General features: G+C 34.8%; 1 protein-coding gene across 7 annotated transcripts in view; it reads left to right on the plus strand.

The window, feature by feature from the left end:
• LOC129740941 (uncharacterized) overlaps positions 1-18,280 on the plus strand; it is a 150,962-nt gene that overhangs the window by 74,565 nt on the left and 58,117 nt on the right. For all 7 annotated transcript variants that reach the window (XM_055732599.1, XM_055732600.1, XM_055732593.1 and 4 more), the window contains exons 3-4: positions 7,112-7,321; positions 14,393-15,556. In XM_055732599.1, coding sequence (XP_055588574.1) covers positions 7,112-7,321; positions 14,393-15,556 — 1,374 coding nt within the window. The remainder of the gene's footprint in view (positions 1-7,111; positions 7,322-14,392; positions 15,557-18,280) is intronic.

The following is an 18,280-nucleotide window of genomic DNA, read 5'->3' on the forward strand; positions in this document are numbered from 1 at the left end:
GGACAGGCTAATGGCACAAATGTACGACGAAGATGACATCTTTATGGTCATCACAGGTCGATAGTTCGGGATGATTGCTGTCCTGAAATGGCATTGAGATGGAAATTGTTAGAGATTCAATTTGCAATCAAGCGGTGGTAAAAAACAGATGAATTACTAAACCACATAACAGGTTCTAGATTATGATTTAGACTACCCGGCCTTGCTCGGGTTCACATAGAATATAAATCAAAACGGGTCATTTGACTTTTCGAAATTTTAGGAAGCTTTATTCATTGTGTTTATAGTTTTTATATTATTGCAAAATCTTTTTTTTTCATCCACCATGTTTTAGGAAGCTTGAATAGACTTGGCGTTGTATTTTGTATTTTCAAATGAGAATTTTGTTTATCTTTCCCATCTCCCATCAAGTAATAATCTCTTTTGGAGATCATCCCACTTTTAAAGATGGATGATCTACCTGTGCAATGATATTCAAGTTTATTTACTTATACATTTTTAAAAAAGACTTCCGAATCTAGTTGAACCATGTTAAAGACTCATTTCGCATGTTTTCAATTATGTGTGTGCTTTTTTCGATATTATATTCGACACTGTTTATGGTGACTTGTTCTTAAATGTTGAAAGTTCCACTAATAGTTGTTTGAAGTTATCAAAAACATATCATCTCTGAACCGAAGTTACCATTATAATGTTATGAACAAGGTATTATTTAAGTAATATTTCAATGTTTCTATTCTTGGACACAATCATCCCATTAATTATTGTGAAGAGTGATCAATGTTAAAATTCTTAGATATCATTTGTTTGAATTCGCCAACGGTTCTACCATAAGTTTTCTCAAAACTGGATGGTAGAATTGTACACATTGATGACCAAAATTGATTCAAAAGTTATAAATTAGCCAATGAAATTGAATAGTATAAAACAAAAATCTCAGCTGTAATTATCTTATTATATAATATCTTATCAAAGCGTTGAAATCGAAGCCTTCAACTTATAACTCGGTATTAAATTAATTTTTGTTTCTCTTAGAGGAATTCTAAAAATATTAAACTGGTTAATTCCCAAAAGCTGGAATTTATGAAAATCGCTTAGTTAGTTTTCAGCACTCAGCCCAAATAGTTATTCAGCTGAAGAAGTCAATTCACTCTTCACTGTTCAGTTCACTGTATATTCTTGTAGACTCTCAAAGCCCACCAGCGGCGGTAGGGAGCACTTTGAAAACCATTTCTATTCTAGTCAATATATTCCTAACAGGCTAGTTGTATTTTTCAATGCAAAATGTTGGCTCATTATTGCATCTAAATATTTCGTACCGGTACCACGTGCTTTGAACAGTAGAAGGAACAAAAAACATCCGCCAAAATTTCCCATTTCAAATCTTTTATGCTCAGCAAGTTTTGATTTACTTTACAGTACATGTGAATTCTGAATAGTCACTCTTATGCCCGGCCCATGGTGATAGTGAGAACAACCCGCCAAGGGGAAAAAGTCGGTTCACAAAATGGGCGCCATTTTCTGGAAGGGTCCCTTATCTAAGGTGAAACTGGCTCAGAACTATTACTAAAGCCTCACCCTGAATTACTGAAAATTAAATTTTATCAAAATGTTTACTTTTCTTGGCAAAAATCCTGATAAAAATTTTAATTTGTGTATTTTAAAACTGGGAAAATCAGAAAATTTCAATCGGGACAACGGGGAAAGAACCGAATATTTTAAAATGAAAACTCGTTGGACACCCTAAATTTTGAAGATTGACCCAAAAATCTGATCGGTGTAAAATTTTACCTCATTCGGACTTGATTTAGATGTGCCTCAAAGCACTCAAATTTTCGTTTTTTTACGCTCAAAAACCACCAAAAGGGGAATAAAACAAATCGGGAAAATTGAAGTTTTAATTTCGATGCCAAATTACATAAAAATGCATAAGACGTCGAAATCTGGTGTTATGGGGGACCAAGAGAATTCAGGAAAATATGAATTTTAATTTTGATCCCTAATGACTTAAAATTGCATGAAACGTCGAGATCTGTTGGTATCTCGAAAAAATTGTCAATAATCGATTTTCTGGGACATAGTCGGTTTTCGAAAAACCGCTGGTTTTCAAAGAAAATTATCCCAAAAATTCTATTTTTAGCAATCTTTTTTTAGATAACAAAAGATCTCGACGTTTCATGAATTTTTAAGTCGATTTTCCCGATTTCTTTTGATCCCCCCTTTGAGGGGTAAAAAAACGAAACTTTGAGCACTTTGAGGCAGTCAAAGTAAGCTGAAATTTTGCACAGGTCAGTTTTTGGGCCAATCTACAAAATGTATATGGTCGGTTTGCGAAATTCGACATTACTTATTTGGGTGCCACTCTATGGTCAATGGTCATACTTTATTCTCTGTAAAAAAAAAAATCTAACAAGCATCAATGTTATTTCTGCTGATCTGAATTAATTTTGAATTCCAGAATTGATTAAAAAAAAATGTTTAGGTCACGTTAAAATATTATAGAATACCTACTCACATTCTGTTAAAAGCTTGTATAAGTGTATTTTAAAACTGGGGAAAACATAGAATGTCAATCGAGAAAAACGAGAAAACAAACAATTTGGTAGGCATATAAAAAGATATACGTACATCTATGTCAACAATTATCATCGCATAAGATGTTTGTAGGGGAAAGTCGGGTAAGACGGACACAGCGGGTAAAACGGACACTTTCAATATTTCGAGAAATTACCTTATCTAATGATAGGAATATGTTCGCCTATGTGTATCAACACTTTCGAGACCCTTTGTTCATATATAGCAAGCAAAGACCCATAATAGTAAACAAAACTAACAAAAACTTTTAAGGATCCATTATTTGATGTAATTTTCTCTCCTCATAAAATAGTTCATAACTCGCCAAATTTTCGAAAATGTCAACCGTTTTCAAAGGTAGAGTGTTTATTAGGCTTCTCTTTACCCATCTGAAGAAAAATCAGTAAATTTCGGTCAAAGAGCTTGAACAACAAACGTTTTGAAGAAAAAAAGTTCCTAAGGCGGGTAAAACGGACACCTCAGGGTCGGGTAAAACGGACACATAAGATTCTCCAGGTAGTTTTAATTTTTCCTCGGTTTGATTCTCCATATGCCTTCAGAAGACCATGGCAAGAACAATTGTGGGTCGAAAAGGTCACAAAAACTGTTAAAACAGGATCTCCGATGAAGAAAGCGCCTATAAAATACGGAATTCCGAAACCACTCTGTTTCGCTTCTGGACTCGGACCAGATGGTTCCATTTTGGTTTAAAAACGATTTCAAATACTCAACTCACAAAAATATCTACTTTTACAGCAATTTTTGCGGCAAAATGTACCTTTTCTGAGCAGTGTCCGTTTTACACGACCCTTTTTTTTAAGTGTTATTTGCAAGCATGTTTTAGATAGCTAAAAAAACTGTCTTGATGAATGAATGATGAATGAATAATTCCAATGGTTCATGCGATAGCAAACAACCTAAACTGCCCATCTGCAAGAAAATTGCGATGGAAATAGCAATACCTGATTTTCTATTGCGATTCTACCTTAGGGTGTCCCTCTTACCAGACTTTACTTCTAGATGTTTTGATTGTTATCTGATTTACGACTCCGAAGACGTCTTATACAATCGTATTACGATGTTTGATTTGCTTTGATACTTTATGTTGCATTGATAGTATTTTGTACGTAACATTATAAGAGTTGATTAAAAGACATTTAGGACTATGGGAAGCTTCACAAATAATGGCTACTTTATGCGACTTTTGTTGCACTTTTGTACAACTTGAAGCAATCGGACAATCGATCGGCCTTTTAAGTCACCCTTTATGCGAGGTAAGTTGCAGTGTTTTACGATGTTCATAGATTTAAGCATCGGTTGTCTACTAAAGCCATAGTTTATACGAGTTTTGATGAACTCTTGTGCAATGTTAAAAACACTTAACAATAAATGTTAGGTGATTTATTGAATACTTTTATGACAACGCTCAAATTTTTTTAACGCTGAAAAAATACATCAATCAATTGTTTTTACCCCATCATACTGACACATAATCACACAGTATTACAGCAGGTTACTTTTAAACTAGCCGCACAGAACTTTGTACATATAATACGGAAACTTCTCCACGATCCTGGCTAGCATTCCTGATGTTGGCTAAAACCTGGAGCTGGAGATCATGTTTCAATTCCGGGAAAAGGGTAGGTTTTTGTATATGGCTAAACTTCTTTGAACAAGTTTCACACTTGCTTCCGATCTTTGATTCACGCTCATCCGATTGAATCAATCAGTTTTTTTATAATCTGTTAAAATAAATTACATTTTCAATTAAAACAATATCTTCTTACGAGTATTCCCATTTCTTACTTTCTGTACCAAAAACTTTTCTGGCAACATTTTTTTCTTAACCTATTCCTATCTGTTGATGCAAGTTTGGCCGTTTTTTTGACAATGAAAATTGCACGGAGAATGACACTTTTGTATGCTAAATAGAATTGAATTAGCCCTTTATGCGATGATAGCAAGCATCATTAAAAATAACATGAAAAGACATTTTTGTGAGATGTTTTACAAACTTATCTGTCAATCTGTCAATCAGTCAATAACGATTGCGATACAGAAGTGATTTGTGTACCTATAAAATGCGTCTGAAGAAATCTTATGCGATTGTTATAAGATTTCATTTCGCACATTTCGGTCGCACTAAATATGACTTTATCCAACGTATCGTAGCTTAATCGTATTTCATTTGGTTTAAACATCTTCTACGATAAATATACGATATGGTCTAATGTTAAGTGTACACATTTACGATTACGATTTGAGTTGCATCCATATACGAGTTTGACGATAATTTCTTTTACTATTTCATTTTGGTTGGGTGGTCACCCTATGTAAACGCTACATGTTGATGATCTAAATTTTTATGTAACGATAAAATACTTTACCAAGATACTTTAATGTTTTTCAAACAAATTTGTTCCTATTCAGCTATTTTTCACCATTAAACTGTCCTTCGATGGTTTTGGAATCATTATAGAATCACAAAAAGTTATGGTCGGTTAACTTTAATTGTTTCAGGGTATTTCTCTCATTTTGTCACATGAATTTAGCTTCTTGGGACTTTTTTTTATTCGTCGCATAGTCTTCAACAAACCTTACAAAATTTTCAAGTGAAATTTGCTCTCGGATCATTATTAGCTGTGTAGTATGCTACGGTCTGAATAAGCTTTCGGGAGACTGTTTTGTGGAACTTTCGGTTACGTGAGTAATTAATAAGTGTAAATTCACACAGATCAGGCATTCCGTTTGACTGTTTTGAATAAAATTTTGATTTCATCCTTCATCGCATATCACCAGTTCGTCCAGAACTTTGTTTCATGACTTCTTGAGAGGGAGGATTGAACTGTTGTGAAGGTTATGCATACAATTTCTTGGATGTTTTTGGGGGTGCATGGAAGTCAACCTTGTTTTTTGTCGTTGTTTCAACAACCTACAGCTTGCGGCTTTCCCCGAATATGCCAAACGTAGTATTCCTTTTGATTCGATATCATTTCAGAACTAATAAGAAAAGGTCAACAATGATACTAAGCTAAAAATATTTTCAAATGTACAATGAAAAAACACGTCAAATTGTCACCGAATAATTTTGTATCGATACACCCTTAAGACTGAACATCAATGTGTAAAATGCGCTACCGTTCCCAATTCAGTTGATAACAGCGACTGGCACTGGTCCAATACTGAATGCTTATTATAGTCAAAGTTTATCATATTTTTTCTACCAACAGCCATTGCTGTACCGCCAATGTGTCGAACCTCAAACGGGCAAAAGCAACCCAAAATTCGGGTTGTTTTCTTTTCTGTTTCCGTAAGCTTGTCACCGGCCCTCTTTGCCTGGCATCTGGATCAACTTTATGCCTCCGATGGTCCAGGATTTTTTCCCGGGGAAAAATTGGGTTCCGTTATATCCGTATGGGAAAGGCAAGTTCTCCCGGTTGGCTTTCTACAACTAAACCGAAAGATTGTTCGGGACATGTTTTTCTTCAATTTTCTGTGTTTTTGTCTGCTCCCGGCTGTTGGTTTGCTTTTTTAAAATAAAAACACTATCAGATTGTCCTCAGAGTCTCGTGAAGAAGGGCATTGTTGTTATAGGCAAATATCTTTTTTTGATTTTCAAATGAGTAAGAATTGAAATATGGGCAGAAGTTGATTCTTATCAAATATGTTACATCTCTTCAGCACAGCTAGTATCAAAGCTAGTATCAAAAAGGATGAAACGTCACTTTTAAATGGAATAATAAAACCTATACACGTTAACAAAACTTCTTGCTAGGATTGTACGATTGGGAAATAAAAAAAAAATTAAAGTTTCAAATAGAAGTATAGAATATTCTCAATTGCCCAAACTTATTATAAGCTAGGCGAACAAGAGCTCTATCAAATTGGTATTGAACACATTTTTTTTTGCTTTTATCATATGTGGAAGGAATTTTTTTAAAGTAAACCCGTTTGTATTTGAATGATATATTTAAAAAAAAAATTTTTTGTCTCAAAACCTATTTGTTGTTTGTACCCAATGTCTAAAAAGGAAGCTCAAAAATCATCCATTCCCATACAATCGTTGATCACAATCAACCACATTCCAAATGCACCGAAATCAACACCACAATTTCATTGACACGCGATTCATAAAAACTTTTGCCGAAACACGATTCATCCCCATCATCTATATCGCGCTCACATGTTTACATGACGTCAAACACCATTTGAGTTCAATTTACACCACCCATTCTTCTCGAGAGGAATTCCTTGGTTTTATTTTATTTTCGTCATTGAAAACTGCGCTCTGACAACACTCTGGTCTATCCTAGTTTATAACTCAAATTCTATCCGTTTTGAACAGTGAAACCTCGAACCTTACTAACCATATTTTGACTGTTTCATTTACCTCTTTATTCCTTGTCAACCAAATCGATTTTAAAAAAAAATCGAAACATTTCTGAAACCGTTTGTCGATGGCGCGGAAAATCTCCTCGGAACATGTATGTGCCTAAAAATAATACAAAAATGGCTACAAAAAAAAACAAAAATAAAGGTCGCAAACGCGACGTCAACAATCTATACCAAGTGATCTATTACGGTGACTCGCAGATCGAGGTCGGCAAGCCATTCTCGATCGCGTGCATAATTTCGATCGCCGATCCGGTCGAGTGGCACAAAGACGGGGAACCGATCCGGAAACATGGCAACATCCGCCACGGCAAAGACGAACATTCGTACATCGAAAACGAGATGGGACTGGCAGGTAAACACTTTACAGAGACAGATTATCACCGGCAAGAACGGCGGACACGAACCGAGCGCTCAAAACCATGGAACCATGCCTGCTGAAGCGATGGTTCCCGGAATGTTTTGAGCGTGGTTTGTTTTGGGTACTACATTGATCACGGAGATGGAACAAAAATCTTCTGAAAATTTTCCACAATACGAAAAATTAGCATTCAGATTTTAGGAGCAGAATTGAGTTCCAGAATTTGGATTCAGATTCAGTTTTCAGATTCAGATGATTCAAATTTCAGATCTCTAAATAAAGATCTCTTAATTCATACTCACAATTCAGATTCAGAATTCCGAATTCAGATTCAGAATCAAGATACAGAACTCAGATTCTTTTAGTGGGCTGATTTTCGTCTTCAAGTCTCAAGATTTTTAAGTACAAACTGCTTTATTTTTAAAATATCCAACGTTTCGATCCTTATAGGATCTTCATCAGGAACGAAAAAGTTGTCGTGCAAGTATTTAAAGTTCTATAAAAATGTGCCAGAAATTAGCAATAGCCCAGAAAAGAATTTTAAACTGTAAGTTAAATAAATTTATTATTAAAACAAAAAATCTAACCCATTTTACAATGGTTTGAAACAGAAGCCGACAGCACTAAACGATACGCCGTATCAAACTGGAAAAAACAAACAACTTTTTCGTCCATGATAGGATAGGATCTTATAAGAATCGAAACGTTGGATATGTAAAAATAAAGTCAAAAATAGACTGAACAGTCACCCCAAAAAGAGAATTTAGATTCAGAATTCAGATTAAGAATTCAGATTCAGATTTCAGATTCAGAATTCAGATTCAGAATTCAAATTCAGAATTGAGATTCAAAATTCAGATTCAGAATTCAGATTCAGAATTCAGTTCCAGAATTCAGATTCAGAATTCAGATTCAGAATTCAGAATCACAATTCAGAATTCAGATTCAGAATTCAGATTCAGAATTGAGATTCAAAATTCAGATTCAGAATTCAGATTCAGAATTCAGATTTCAGATTCAGAATTCAGATTTCAGATTCAGAACTCAGATTCAGAATTCAGAGTCAGAGTTCAAATTCAGATTCAGAATTCAGATTCAGATTCAGATTCAGATTTCAGATTCCGAATTCAGATTCAGAATTCAGATTCAGATTCAGATTCAGATTTCAGATTCTTAAGATAAGTTAACCACCGTTAATTAATTTTGTAAATTTATTTTTCGGCATATCGGTGCCCGTCCGGAGTATACGTGTTCACCACATGTAGACTTCGGACCAACCAGATTTCATTGTATAGGTTAAGGTAGTGCCACCTCTATCCCGGTACTACTTCTCCTAAATAATGAAATGTTGCAGGGTAAAGTATGGTGTACGTTAATAAGTTTCCTCGCAAAAATGCTCTTTCGCTCTTTTCAACATCTGTAAATTTTCTTCTCACTTCTCTATCCATCTTTATCAATTTCATAACTACTTTTCACCGATATGCCGAAAAATAAATTTACGATTTCAGATTCCGAATTCAGATTCAGAATTCAGATTCAGAACTCAGATTCAGAATTCAGATTCAGAGTTCAAATTCAGATTCAGAATTCAGATTCAGATTCAGATTCAGAATTCAGATTCAGAATTCAGATTCAGAATTCAGATTCAGAATTCAGATTCAGAATTCAGATTCAGAATTCAGATTCAGAATTCAGATTCAGAATTCAGATTCAGAATTCAGATTCAGAATTCAGATTCAGAATTCAGATTCAGAATTCAGATTCAGAATTCAGAATTCAGATCCAGATTTCAAATTCCGATTCCGAATTCAGATTTCAGGTTCAGAATTCAGATTTCAGATTCATATTCAGAATTCAGATTTCAGATTCATATTCAGAATTCAGATTCAGATTTCAGATTTAGGTTTTAGATTTCAGATTCAGATTTCAGATTCAGGTTTCAGATTCAGATTTCAGATTTCAGATTCAGATTTCAGATTCAGATTTCAGATTCAGATTTCAGATTCAGAATTCAGATTCAGAACTCAGATTCAGAATTCAGATTCAGAGTTCAAATTCAGATTCAGAATTCAGATTCAGATTCAGAATTCAGATTCAGATATCAGATTCAGAATTCAGATTCAGAATTCAGATTCAGAATTCAGATTCAGAATTCAGATTCAGAATTCAGATTCAGAATTCAGATTCAGAATTCAGATTCAGAATTCAGATTCAGAATTCAGAATTCAGATTCAGATTAAAAATTCAGATTTAGAATTCAGATTCAGAATTCAGATTCAGATTAAAAATTCAGATTCAGAATTCAGATTCAGAATTCAGATTCAGAATTCAGATTCAGAATTCAGATTCAGAATTCAGATTCAGAATTCAGATTCAGAATTCAGATTCAGAATTCAGATTCAGAATTCAGATTCAGAATTCAGATTCAGAATTCAGATTCAGAATTCAGATTCAGAATTCAGATTCAGAATTCAGATTCAGAATTCAGATTCAGAATTCAGATTCAGAATTCAGATTCTGAATTCAGATTCAGAATTCAGATTCTGAATTCAGATTCAGAATTCAGATTCAGAATTCAGATTCAGAATTCAGATTCAGAATTCAGATTCAGAATTCAGATTCAGAATTCAGATTCAGAATTCAGATTCAGAATTCAGATTCAGAATTCAGATTCAGAATTCAGATTCAGAATTCAGATTCAGAATTCAGATTCAGAATTCAGATTCAGAATTCAGATTCAGAATTCAGATTCAGAATTCAGATTCAGAATTCTGATTCAGAATTCTGATTCAGAATTCAGATTCAGAATTCAGATTCAGAATTCAGATTCAGAATTCAGATTCAGAATTCAGATTCAGAATTCAGATTCAGAATTCAGATTCAGAATTCAGATTCAGAATTCAGATTCAGAATTCAGATTCAGAATTCAGATTCAGAATTCAGATTCAGAATTCAGATTCAGAATTCAGATTCAGAATTCAGATTCAGAATTCAGATTCAGATTCAGAATTCAGATTCAGAATTCAGATTCAGAATTCAGATTCAGAATTCAGATTCAGAATTCAGATTCAGAATTCAGATTCAGAATTCAGATTCAGAATTCAGATTCAGAATTCAGATTCAGAATTCAGATTCAGAATTCAGATTCAGAATTCAGATTCAGAATTCAGATTCAGAATTCAGATTCAGAATTCAGATTCAGAATTCAGATTCAGAATTCAGATTCAGAATTCAGATTCAGAATTCAGATTCAGAATTCAGATTCAGAATTCAGATTCAGAATTCAGATTCAGAATTCAGATTCAGAATTCAGATTCAGAATTCAGATTCAGAATTCAGATTCAGAATTCAGATTCAGAATTCAGATTCAGAATTCAGATTCAGAATTCAGATTCAGAATTCAGATTCAGAATTCAGATTCAGAATTCAGATTCAGAATTCAGATTCAGAATTCAGATTCAGAATTCAGATTCAGAATTCAGATTCAGAATTCAGATTCAGAATTCAGATTCAGAATTCAGATTCAGAATTCAGATTCAGAATTCAGATTCAGAATTCAGATTCAGAATTCAGATTCAGAATTCAGATTCAGAATTCAGATTCAGAATTCAGATTCAGAATTCAGATTCAGAATTCAGATTCAGAATTCAGATTCAGAATTCAGATTCAGAATTCAGATTCAGAATTCAGATTCAGAATTCAGATTCAGAATTCAGATTCAGAATTCAGATTCAGAATTCAGATTCAGAATTCAGATTCAGAATTCAGATTCAGAATTTAGATTCAGAATTCAGATTCAGAACTCAGATTCAGAATTCAGATTCAGAATTCAGATTCAGAATTCAGTTTCAGAATTCAGATTCAGAATTCAGATTCAGAATTCAGATTCAGAATTCAGATTCAGAATTCAGATTCAGAATTCAGATTCAAAATTCAGATTCAGAATTCAGATTCAGAATTCAGATTCAGAATTCAGATTCAGAATTCAGATTCAGAATTCAGATTCAGAATTCAGATTCAGAATTCAGATTCAGAATTCAGATTCAAAATTCAGATTCAGAATTCAGATTCAGAATTCAGATTCAGAATTCAGATTCAGAATTCAGATTCAGAATTCAGAATTCAGATTCAGAATTAAGATTCAGAATTCAGATGCAGAATTCAGATTCAGAATTTAGATCCAGAATTCAGATTCAGAAGTCAGATTCGGAATTTGGAAATCAGATCCAGAATTCAGATTTTAGATTTCAGGTTACTTAAGGTCGTTCAACGGCTATCAGTCTCGGTTTTATAAATTAAAAACGATAGTTTTTCTAGCCTAAAGTTTCGATTTTTATTCGATCCTCCTCAAGGGCAAAAAATGTAGTTTTCTTCTTTGGTTTGATTCGACATTTATTGAACTTTTGTTATTGGTTTTGTGTGCAAATTTTCGCAGAAACATTCGATTTTCTGTAGAATTTTGGGTGTTTTCACATTTTATTTGCAGTGCAGTTTTGCTGTTTTGATATTAAAGTTATTCTTCAAAGTTTTTTAAAGTAAACAATTCTAAAATCAAAACAGTACATAGTCTAGGTCGCCTAGGTCGCCGAAAAAAAAATTCTGGGTTTTAGCGAAAAAAAATCTGACTTTCGGTTATGGTTTTCTGTGATGGAAATAGCATTAATTAAACGTCATGAAAAATTGGGTTGTTTTAACATTTTACTTGAGAAAAATCAATTAAAATTTACAATATTATCATGATTTTTCAGAAAAAAAATCCAAAAAAATTCTTTAAAAAAAAACTTTATTTTCATTAAAAAATTTGTGAAATATGTGAAAATTTTCAAAGATCTCTGTTCAGTGACACAGATTCTGCGATGAAAATGTGCTCAAAATTCTGTGAAATTATAGATTTTTCTGTGATTTAGGCAGCCTTCCAACCAAATACAAAAAAAATTACAAAAACACCCTCAGTTTCCCATTTAAAGGGTAATTTTTGTGAAAATTCGTCCACAAAATTCAATGACAGCAATTTAAAATAAGCTGTATCAAAACCTAACAAGAAAACGACCTTGAGGAAGATCCAATAAGGATCGAATTTTTTAATGAAAAACCGATGTTTTTGCCCTATAAATCCGAGACCGATAGTCGTTGAAAACCCTTAATCAATCAAAACATTCGTTCTATTTATCAAGGAATTCACGTTCAAAATTCAGATTCAGAATTCAGAATCAAGGTCTAGATTCAGCTTTCAAAATTCAAAAAGAAAGAATTCAGCTTGCATTTCGAAATTCGACCATATACATTTTGTAGATGGGCCCAACAAACTGACTAGTGCAAAGTTGCAGCTCAATTGCACTTAATTTAGGTGTGCCTCAAAGCGCTCAAATTTTCGGGTTTTTGACCATCAAAATCACCAAAAGGGGGACCAAAGTAAATAGGACCAATCGAAATTTTATTTTTTTTTTACGTCAAATGACTTAAAATTGCGTAAAATCTGGTGATCTCGAAAAAAACAATTTTTCTCACAAATCGACCTTGAAATTTTAAAAATCACCTTAGGAAAAACCAAAGGAAATTCGGAAAATCAATTCTTATGTTTTATTTTTATGATTTTTATGGAAAATTTAATTTTAATGTCAGATGACTTATTAATGCATTAAATCGCATGAGATCTGTTGTTATAACGAAGAAAAACATTTTGAACAAAGATCGCCTTTTCTGAGACCGTATTCCGGAAACCGGCCGTTATTCGAAAAACCAAAAGTCCCAGAAAGTCGATTTTTGGCCAAACATTTATTTTAGGTTACACTAGATCTTGACGTTTTATGAATCTTTAAGTCATTTTGGCATTAAAATTAAAATTTCCTTTTTTCCGCATTCCCTTTGGTGTGTTCTCCCTTTGATGATTCTTGAAATTCAAAAGTCGATTAGAAAAAAATGGAGACAACACCAGATTTCGACGTTTTCAGAGCATTTATGTCATTTGTATGTAAAAATTAAAATTTTGATTTTTCTGATTTCTTTCGGTCTCTCTCTTTGGTGATTTTTGAGGGTAAAAAAACCGAAACTTTGAACGCTTTGAGGCATTCCTAAATCAAGTCCGAATAAGCTGAAATTTTGCTTAGGAAATTTTTGGGCCAATCCACAAAATGTTAATGGTCGGTTTTTAAAATCATGATTTTTTTTCCATATATTTATTGCCACCCTAGTGTACATAGAACCGGTTAATTCTCCAGAACTCTCAATCGTTAGAATGACAATTTGAAATCAGAGTTAAGAACAAAATTCAAAAATCAAAATAAGGGTTATTATTATAATTTGGAATAGTTATCTTATCATTATCACGGAATAAGTTCACAATAACCATGCTAATCTTTCAAAAGCTTATGAATAATTTAAATCTTTGATTAAAATTCGCTTCAGAAAATGCTCAAAATTCATCAAGCACGTGTCAAGGCTCTTAATGCAAACAGGTTTAAAGAAATTTTAAAGTCGACTTCAAAACAAGCCAATTCGAACTCGATTCTATTTTTCCCAAAAGAGAAATGAAGATGTGCGTTTCTGGAATGATTCGCAAAAACTCGTTTCCCGTTCTTCTCAGAAAAAAAAAGAAAAAATATTTCGTTCAATGGCACCATCTCTCTGATCAATGTGATACCCATCGTTCCAAAGGTTGAATAGGAGAACCGGATTCAACCGAAATCAGTAGTGAAAAGTAGTAGTGAACAGAAAAAAAAATGCTTCTTATGTACGCCCGAAGTAGATATAATTTTATCCTGATTTTGTTTTGTTTCGCTCGAAATAACTCCCGTAAGAACCATTGACGGAACGAAGCTGCGCTCGAAGAATGAGAACCACACCGAATTGGATCGTTGGATTTAAACACCGGCTCGGGGGAGGTGTTTTTACATCTCTCCTTTAAATTTGGGTCCGGAAAAACGTCAATGGTTTGGGGGTGGTTAGATACACACACACCCGCTAAATTGCAACCCGTTCGCTTCCATTTGCATTGAGTAGTGCACGTTGAATGATCCTTGATTAGATTGGATTCTGATACGTTCTCCACCACTTTTTTATCCGAAGGCAATCGGGACAAGATCGAAGCAACGATAAGTGTTCAGCGAGCGCTGCCCAAGCATCAGGGCAGATATCAGTGCAATTCGTTGTACAAGAACTACCACATGCTGTACGTTCACAGGAATGGAACATCCGGTAGTGGCGGAGGAGCAGGAGGAACCAGTCGTGAGAAGACCTCGGGCCGGAAACCGACGGATTCGGAGTCCGTTGTGGGGCCGCTGCTGCTGTCAACTATAAAACCAACCCTGATTACCTCAATCACTGCATCGCATCTGTCGACCCCTGGATCCTTGGTCCCGGCGCTGGATCTAGACCACACAATCGCCTTAGAAACCGAACATTCCAGTCAACATCACCATCATCAGCAACAGCCTCATCATCATCAGCATCAGCTGCCCACGTCCGGAAAAACGGACGACCAGAAGTCGGATAGGGTGACTCACACCTTCAAGCCCGATTCGGTAAGATTTATGAACAAAAATCAAGACAAAGGCGGTGCAAAAGAAAGCTCTAAAGGTTCGACAGACGAAGAGGACCCAGAGCGGTACGACGAAGACGATGCAGAAGACGAGTACAGTGACTCGCTGAAGGGTGCCAGTGGCAAAGACAATGCCGAAGAAGTGATTATTATCGGCTCCGAAGATGGAGATGGTCCTTCCGGAGCATATGTTCCACTGGAAGACCTGGGCCAGGGTATCGGACTCGATACCGATGACGATGAAGATCCCTCAACGTCCATTGTTATCGAAAGCAAGGACGTTTCGCTGGAAGACAGCATTGACAAATTGATCCAAAACAAAAGCGAGATAAACGGCGTCATCCGCGTCGAGTCGAGTGAAGAAATCCGTGCCCCACCTCGACGGCCGCAGCAGCCACCCCGAAAATCGGACCAAATCCGGGATGAAAACATGCTAATCGCTCCCGCTGTCGTCCCCTCGAGTGCCACCACTGCACTAATGATACTGCCGACAACAAAATTGTCGCTCCCAACCTCCTTCACTACCACCATGAGCCCCGCAAAGCCCCCGACGGTCGCCTCAAGAGCCACTACCAGTCACGATTCAACAGCAGGGGGACATCATCATCATCACCATCGCGAATCCGCAGTCGTCGCATCCTCGGAACAGCAACAACGAACCGCCGCTCCACCTGTCCTAGTCGTCGTCCCCGGTGAGGATCGTTCAATCTCTCTCTCTTTCTCTCAATTTCTCAATTTCGTTTTTTCTTTCGATTCCTACTTTTCCAACATCTAGCTAGAATCGACATTTTCATTATACAATTTATAATATTATTATGGTTCGAAAGCGATCGCGTATTTTTTCATTTCCACAATATATTCGTTAGTTTCTCTCTTGAATCTCTTGTGTTGTAGTTTCGATTTGCCTTGCTCGAGTGCTCATTTTTTCAATTTCATTGTCAATCATCAAAAAAAAAAAACAATTACTTAATGTCGTCAACGTTTTGAAACAATGAAAAAAGCCTTTTTATCTCGAACATCATTTTACGCTTTTCTCCTATTCATGTACCCACCCCAAAAACGCTAACACAACACCAACACCAACAAAAGAAAAACAGTCATCACCCTCATCAATCACAAGTCATTTTAGGAAAAGCTCTGGCCACATAGTACCTACATTTTATTTTCCTTCTTTCCCATCTTTTACCTCCTTCTTTGGACGCAATCTTTCTACATAGTGATGCAAATGAATCGATTGTTTCAAACCCGAAAATTGTTAGTTATTCGTCCTGTACACAAACGCTTGAACGGCAGCGCTTTTGATTATGATGCGTGTTTTTCTTACTATACCTACATATATTAATATGTTTTTTTTTTCTAGCCATTTTTCCCTAGTTCCGATTAATTGCCGCTGCTTTGCAGACCTTGCCTTTTGAGCCTTCCTGTTAAGTGTCTTTATCGCTCCGCTCTGAATATTTATGCTTTGATTTTACTTAACACTACACGTTTTTGTTTGAAAATTTAAACTCAATCGTATACCATTGAAATGTTCCCAATGAAACTATAAAAAAATACAGGTCCTCAAAATTCAAATTTCACCGGGCTGCATTTAAAGAGTTGATTTGGAATAACATTAGGGTGCTGAGTTCGAATATGCAGTTTTGTTTCGATTAAATTTGATTCTCAATATTTAAAGGGATAACTTTTGAGCATAGGTAAAAATCTACTGCACCCTTTTGTAACTTTGTACCCTTTTCTGATTGAACCTCGCGTGAGCTTTCTTTACGTTGTATGAAACAAAATGAAATCCAAAAGTTTCATTTAAAAAAATACAAAAACTTACATTAACTAGTCACAACTTTTTGCATTTAGAATATTTGTAGTATGGACACCATATTCTATATGTGAGATAGAAATTTTAAAGTTGTTTTGACAACTTTTGCAGCAGTTTTCTGTGAATCTTCGAAATGTTCCATTCGACGTAATGGAAGCTCACGTGAGTAATGTGCCTTCAAGATATTTAAAAAAAGGTTTTAAATCAACTTTCAACTTTTTCGAAGATCGCAAGTTTTTTTGACATATAAGGATATACAGTTGCGTTCAAAAAAGAATGAAACCGCGTGAAGCTGCGTACCCACCTGTAATTTCTCGACCGGTTGGTATATTTTCTTGAAATTTTCACACAATCTAGTTCAACTATCCAACTAACGCTCTACAAAATTTGAAGTCTTTACAATGACTGGAAACAAAGATAGAGCTATTCCTGTAAAAAAGGGAAATTTGGAATTGCTTCACTAAATTTGCTTTATCTTCGACAATTTTTATTGAAAAATCTTGAAAATTGAAACAAAGATTTTAAAATGTTTGATCCAATACCAGGCCAAGTTTCGTTAAAATCTATTTACTACATTCTTTGTGATAAATTATGTTTTGTGAGAGAAAAACCCAAGAATGGATGGATTACGATGTTTTCCATAAAAACATCCGTCCAAAAAAGAATGAAATCGTCTGCTGGGCGATAATGAACCTCATTTTCTACTCAGCACCATTTTTGATCACGTTCATCGATATTAACGAAACTTGGCCTGGTATTGGATCAAACATTTTAACATCTTTGGACCAAATTTCAAGATTTTTCAATGAAAATTATCGAAGATACAGCAAATTTAGTGAAGCAATTCCAAATTTCCCTTTTTTACAGGAATAGCTGTATCTTTGTTTCCAGTCATTGTAAAGACTTGAAATTTTGTGGAGCGTAAGTTAGATAGTTGAATTAGATTCTGTGAAATTTTCATGGAAAAATATCATCCGAGAGAGAAACGGCAGCTTGTCAAAGTTGGACGGGGGTGCGCAGCTTAACGCGATTTCATTCTTTTTTGAACGCAACTGTATTTAGAGAAGATTTTTTTTTCTCTAGGATGGTAAAATAGAAAAAAAATTGTTGAAATTGAAAAAAAAATAACCCATAAGCACGCACCCTAATCCGCTCTTGAGTGTCATTATTGGAAGTTTGGTGGCTTGTAACTTTATTCGGGTGCATTCAAATAAAAATAAAAATCTTCGAGAACCCTCAATAAATTCTTGAAATCTTTTATTTGGAATCATTACTTTTTTATGAACGCACCCTGAAAGCCCATAAAAAAAACTCCACAATTCAGACCTTGAGTGTAAGTTTGACACTCCTAGCTAAAAACCGCTTTATCCCTCTTGTTTCTCAACAGATTTTTACAAAATCTCTAATTTTAGAAACCTCGTAATGTAACTCAAATATGTTTTCAAAACATTTTTCAACTAGAACACTTCAATTTTCCGTTATTCAAAGTTAAAGAAAAAAGCTGAAAAAAAAACATTCTTCGGAAAAAAGACTGTAGATCAGCTACGGAATGCTCAAAAAAATGTAACTTAGTGTCCAAAAAAGCGGAAGTTAGAAGCTACAC

This window comes from Uranotaenia lowii, chromosome 2 (genome assembly GCF_029784155.1).
Source record: "Uranotaenia lowii strain MFRU-FL chromosome 2, ASM2978415v1, whole genome shotgun sequence".
Taxonomy (NCBI): Eukaryota; Metazoa; Arthropoda; class Insecta; order Diptera; family Culicidae; genus Uranotaenia; species Uranotaenia lowii.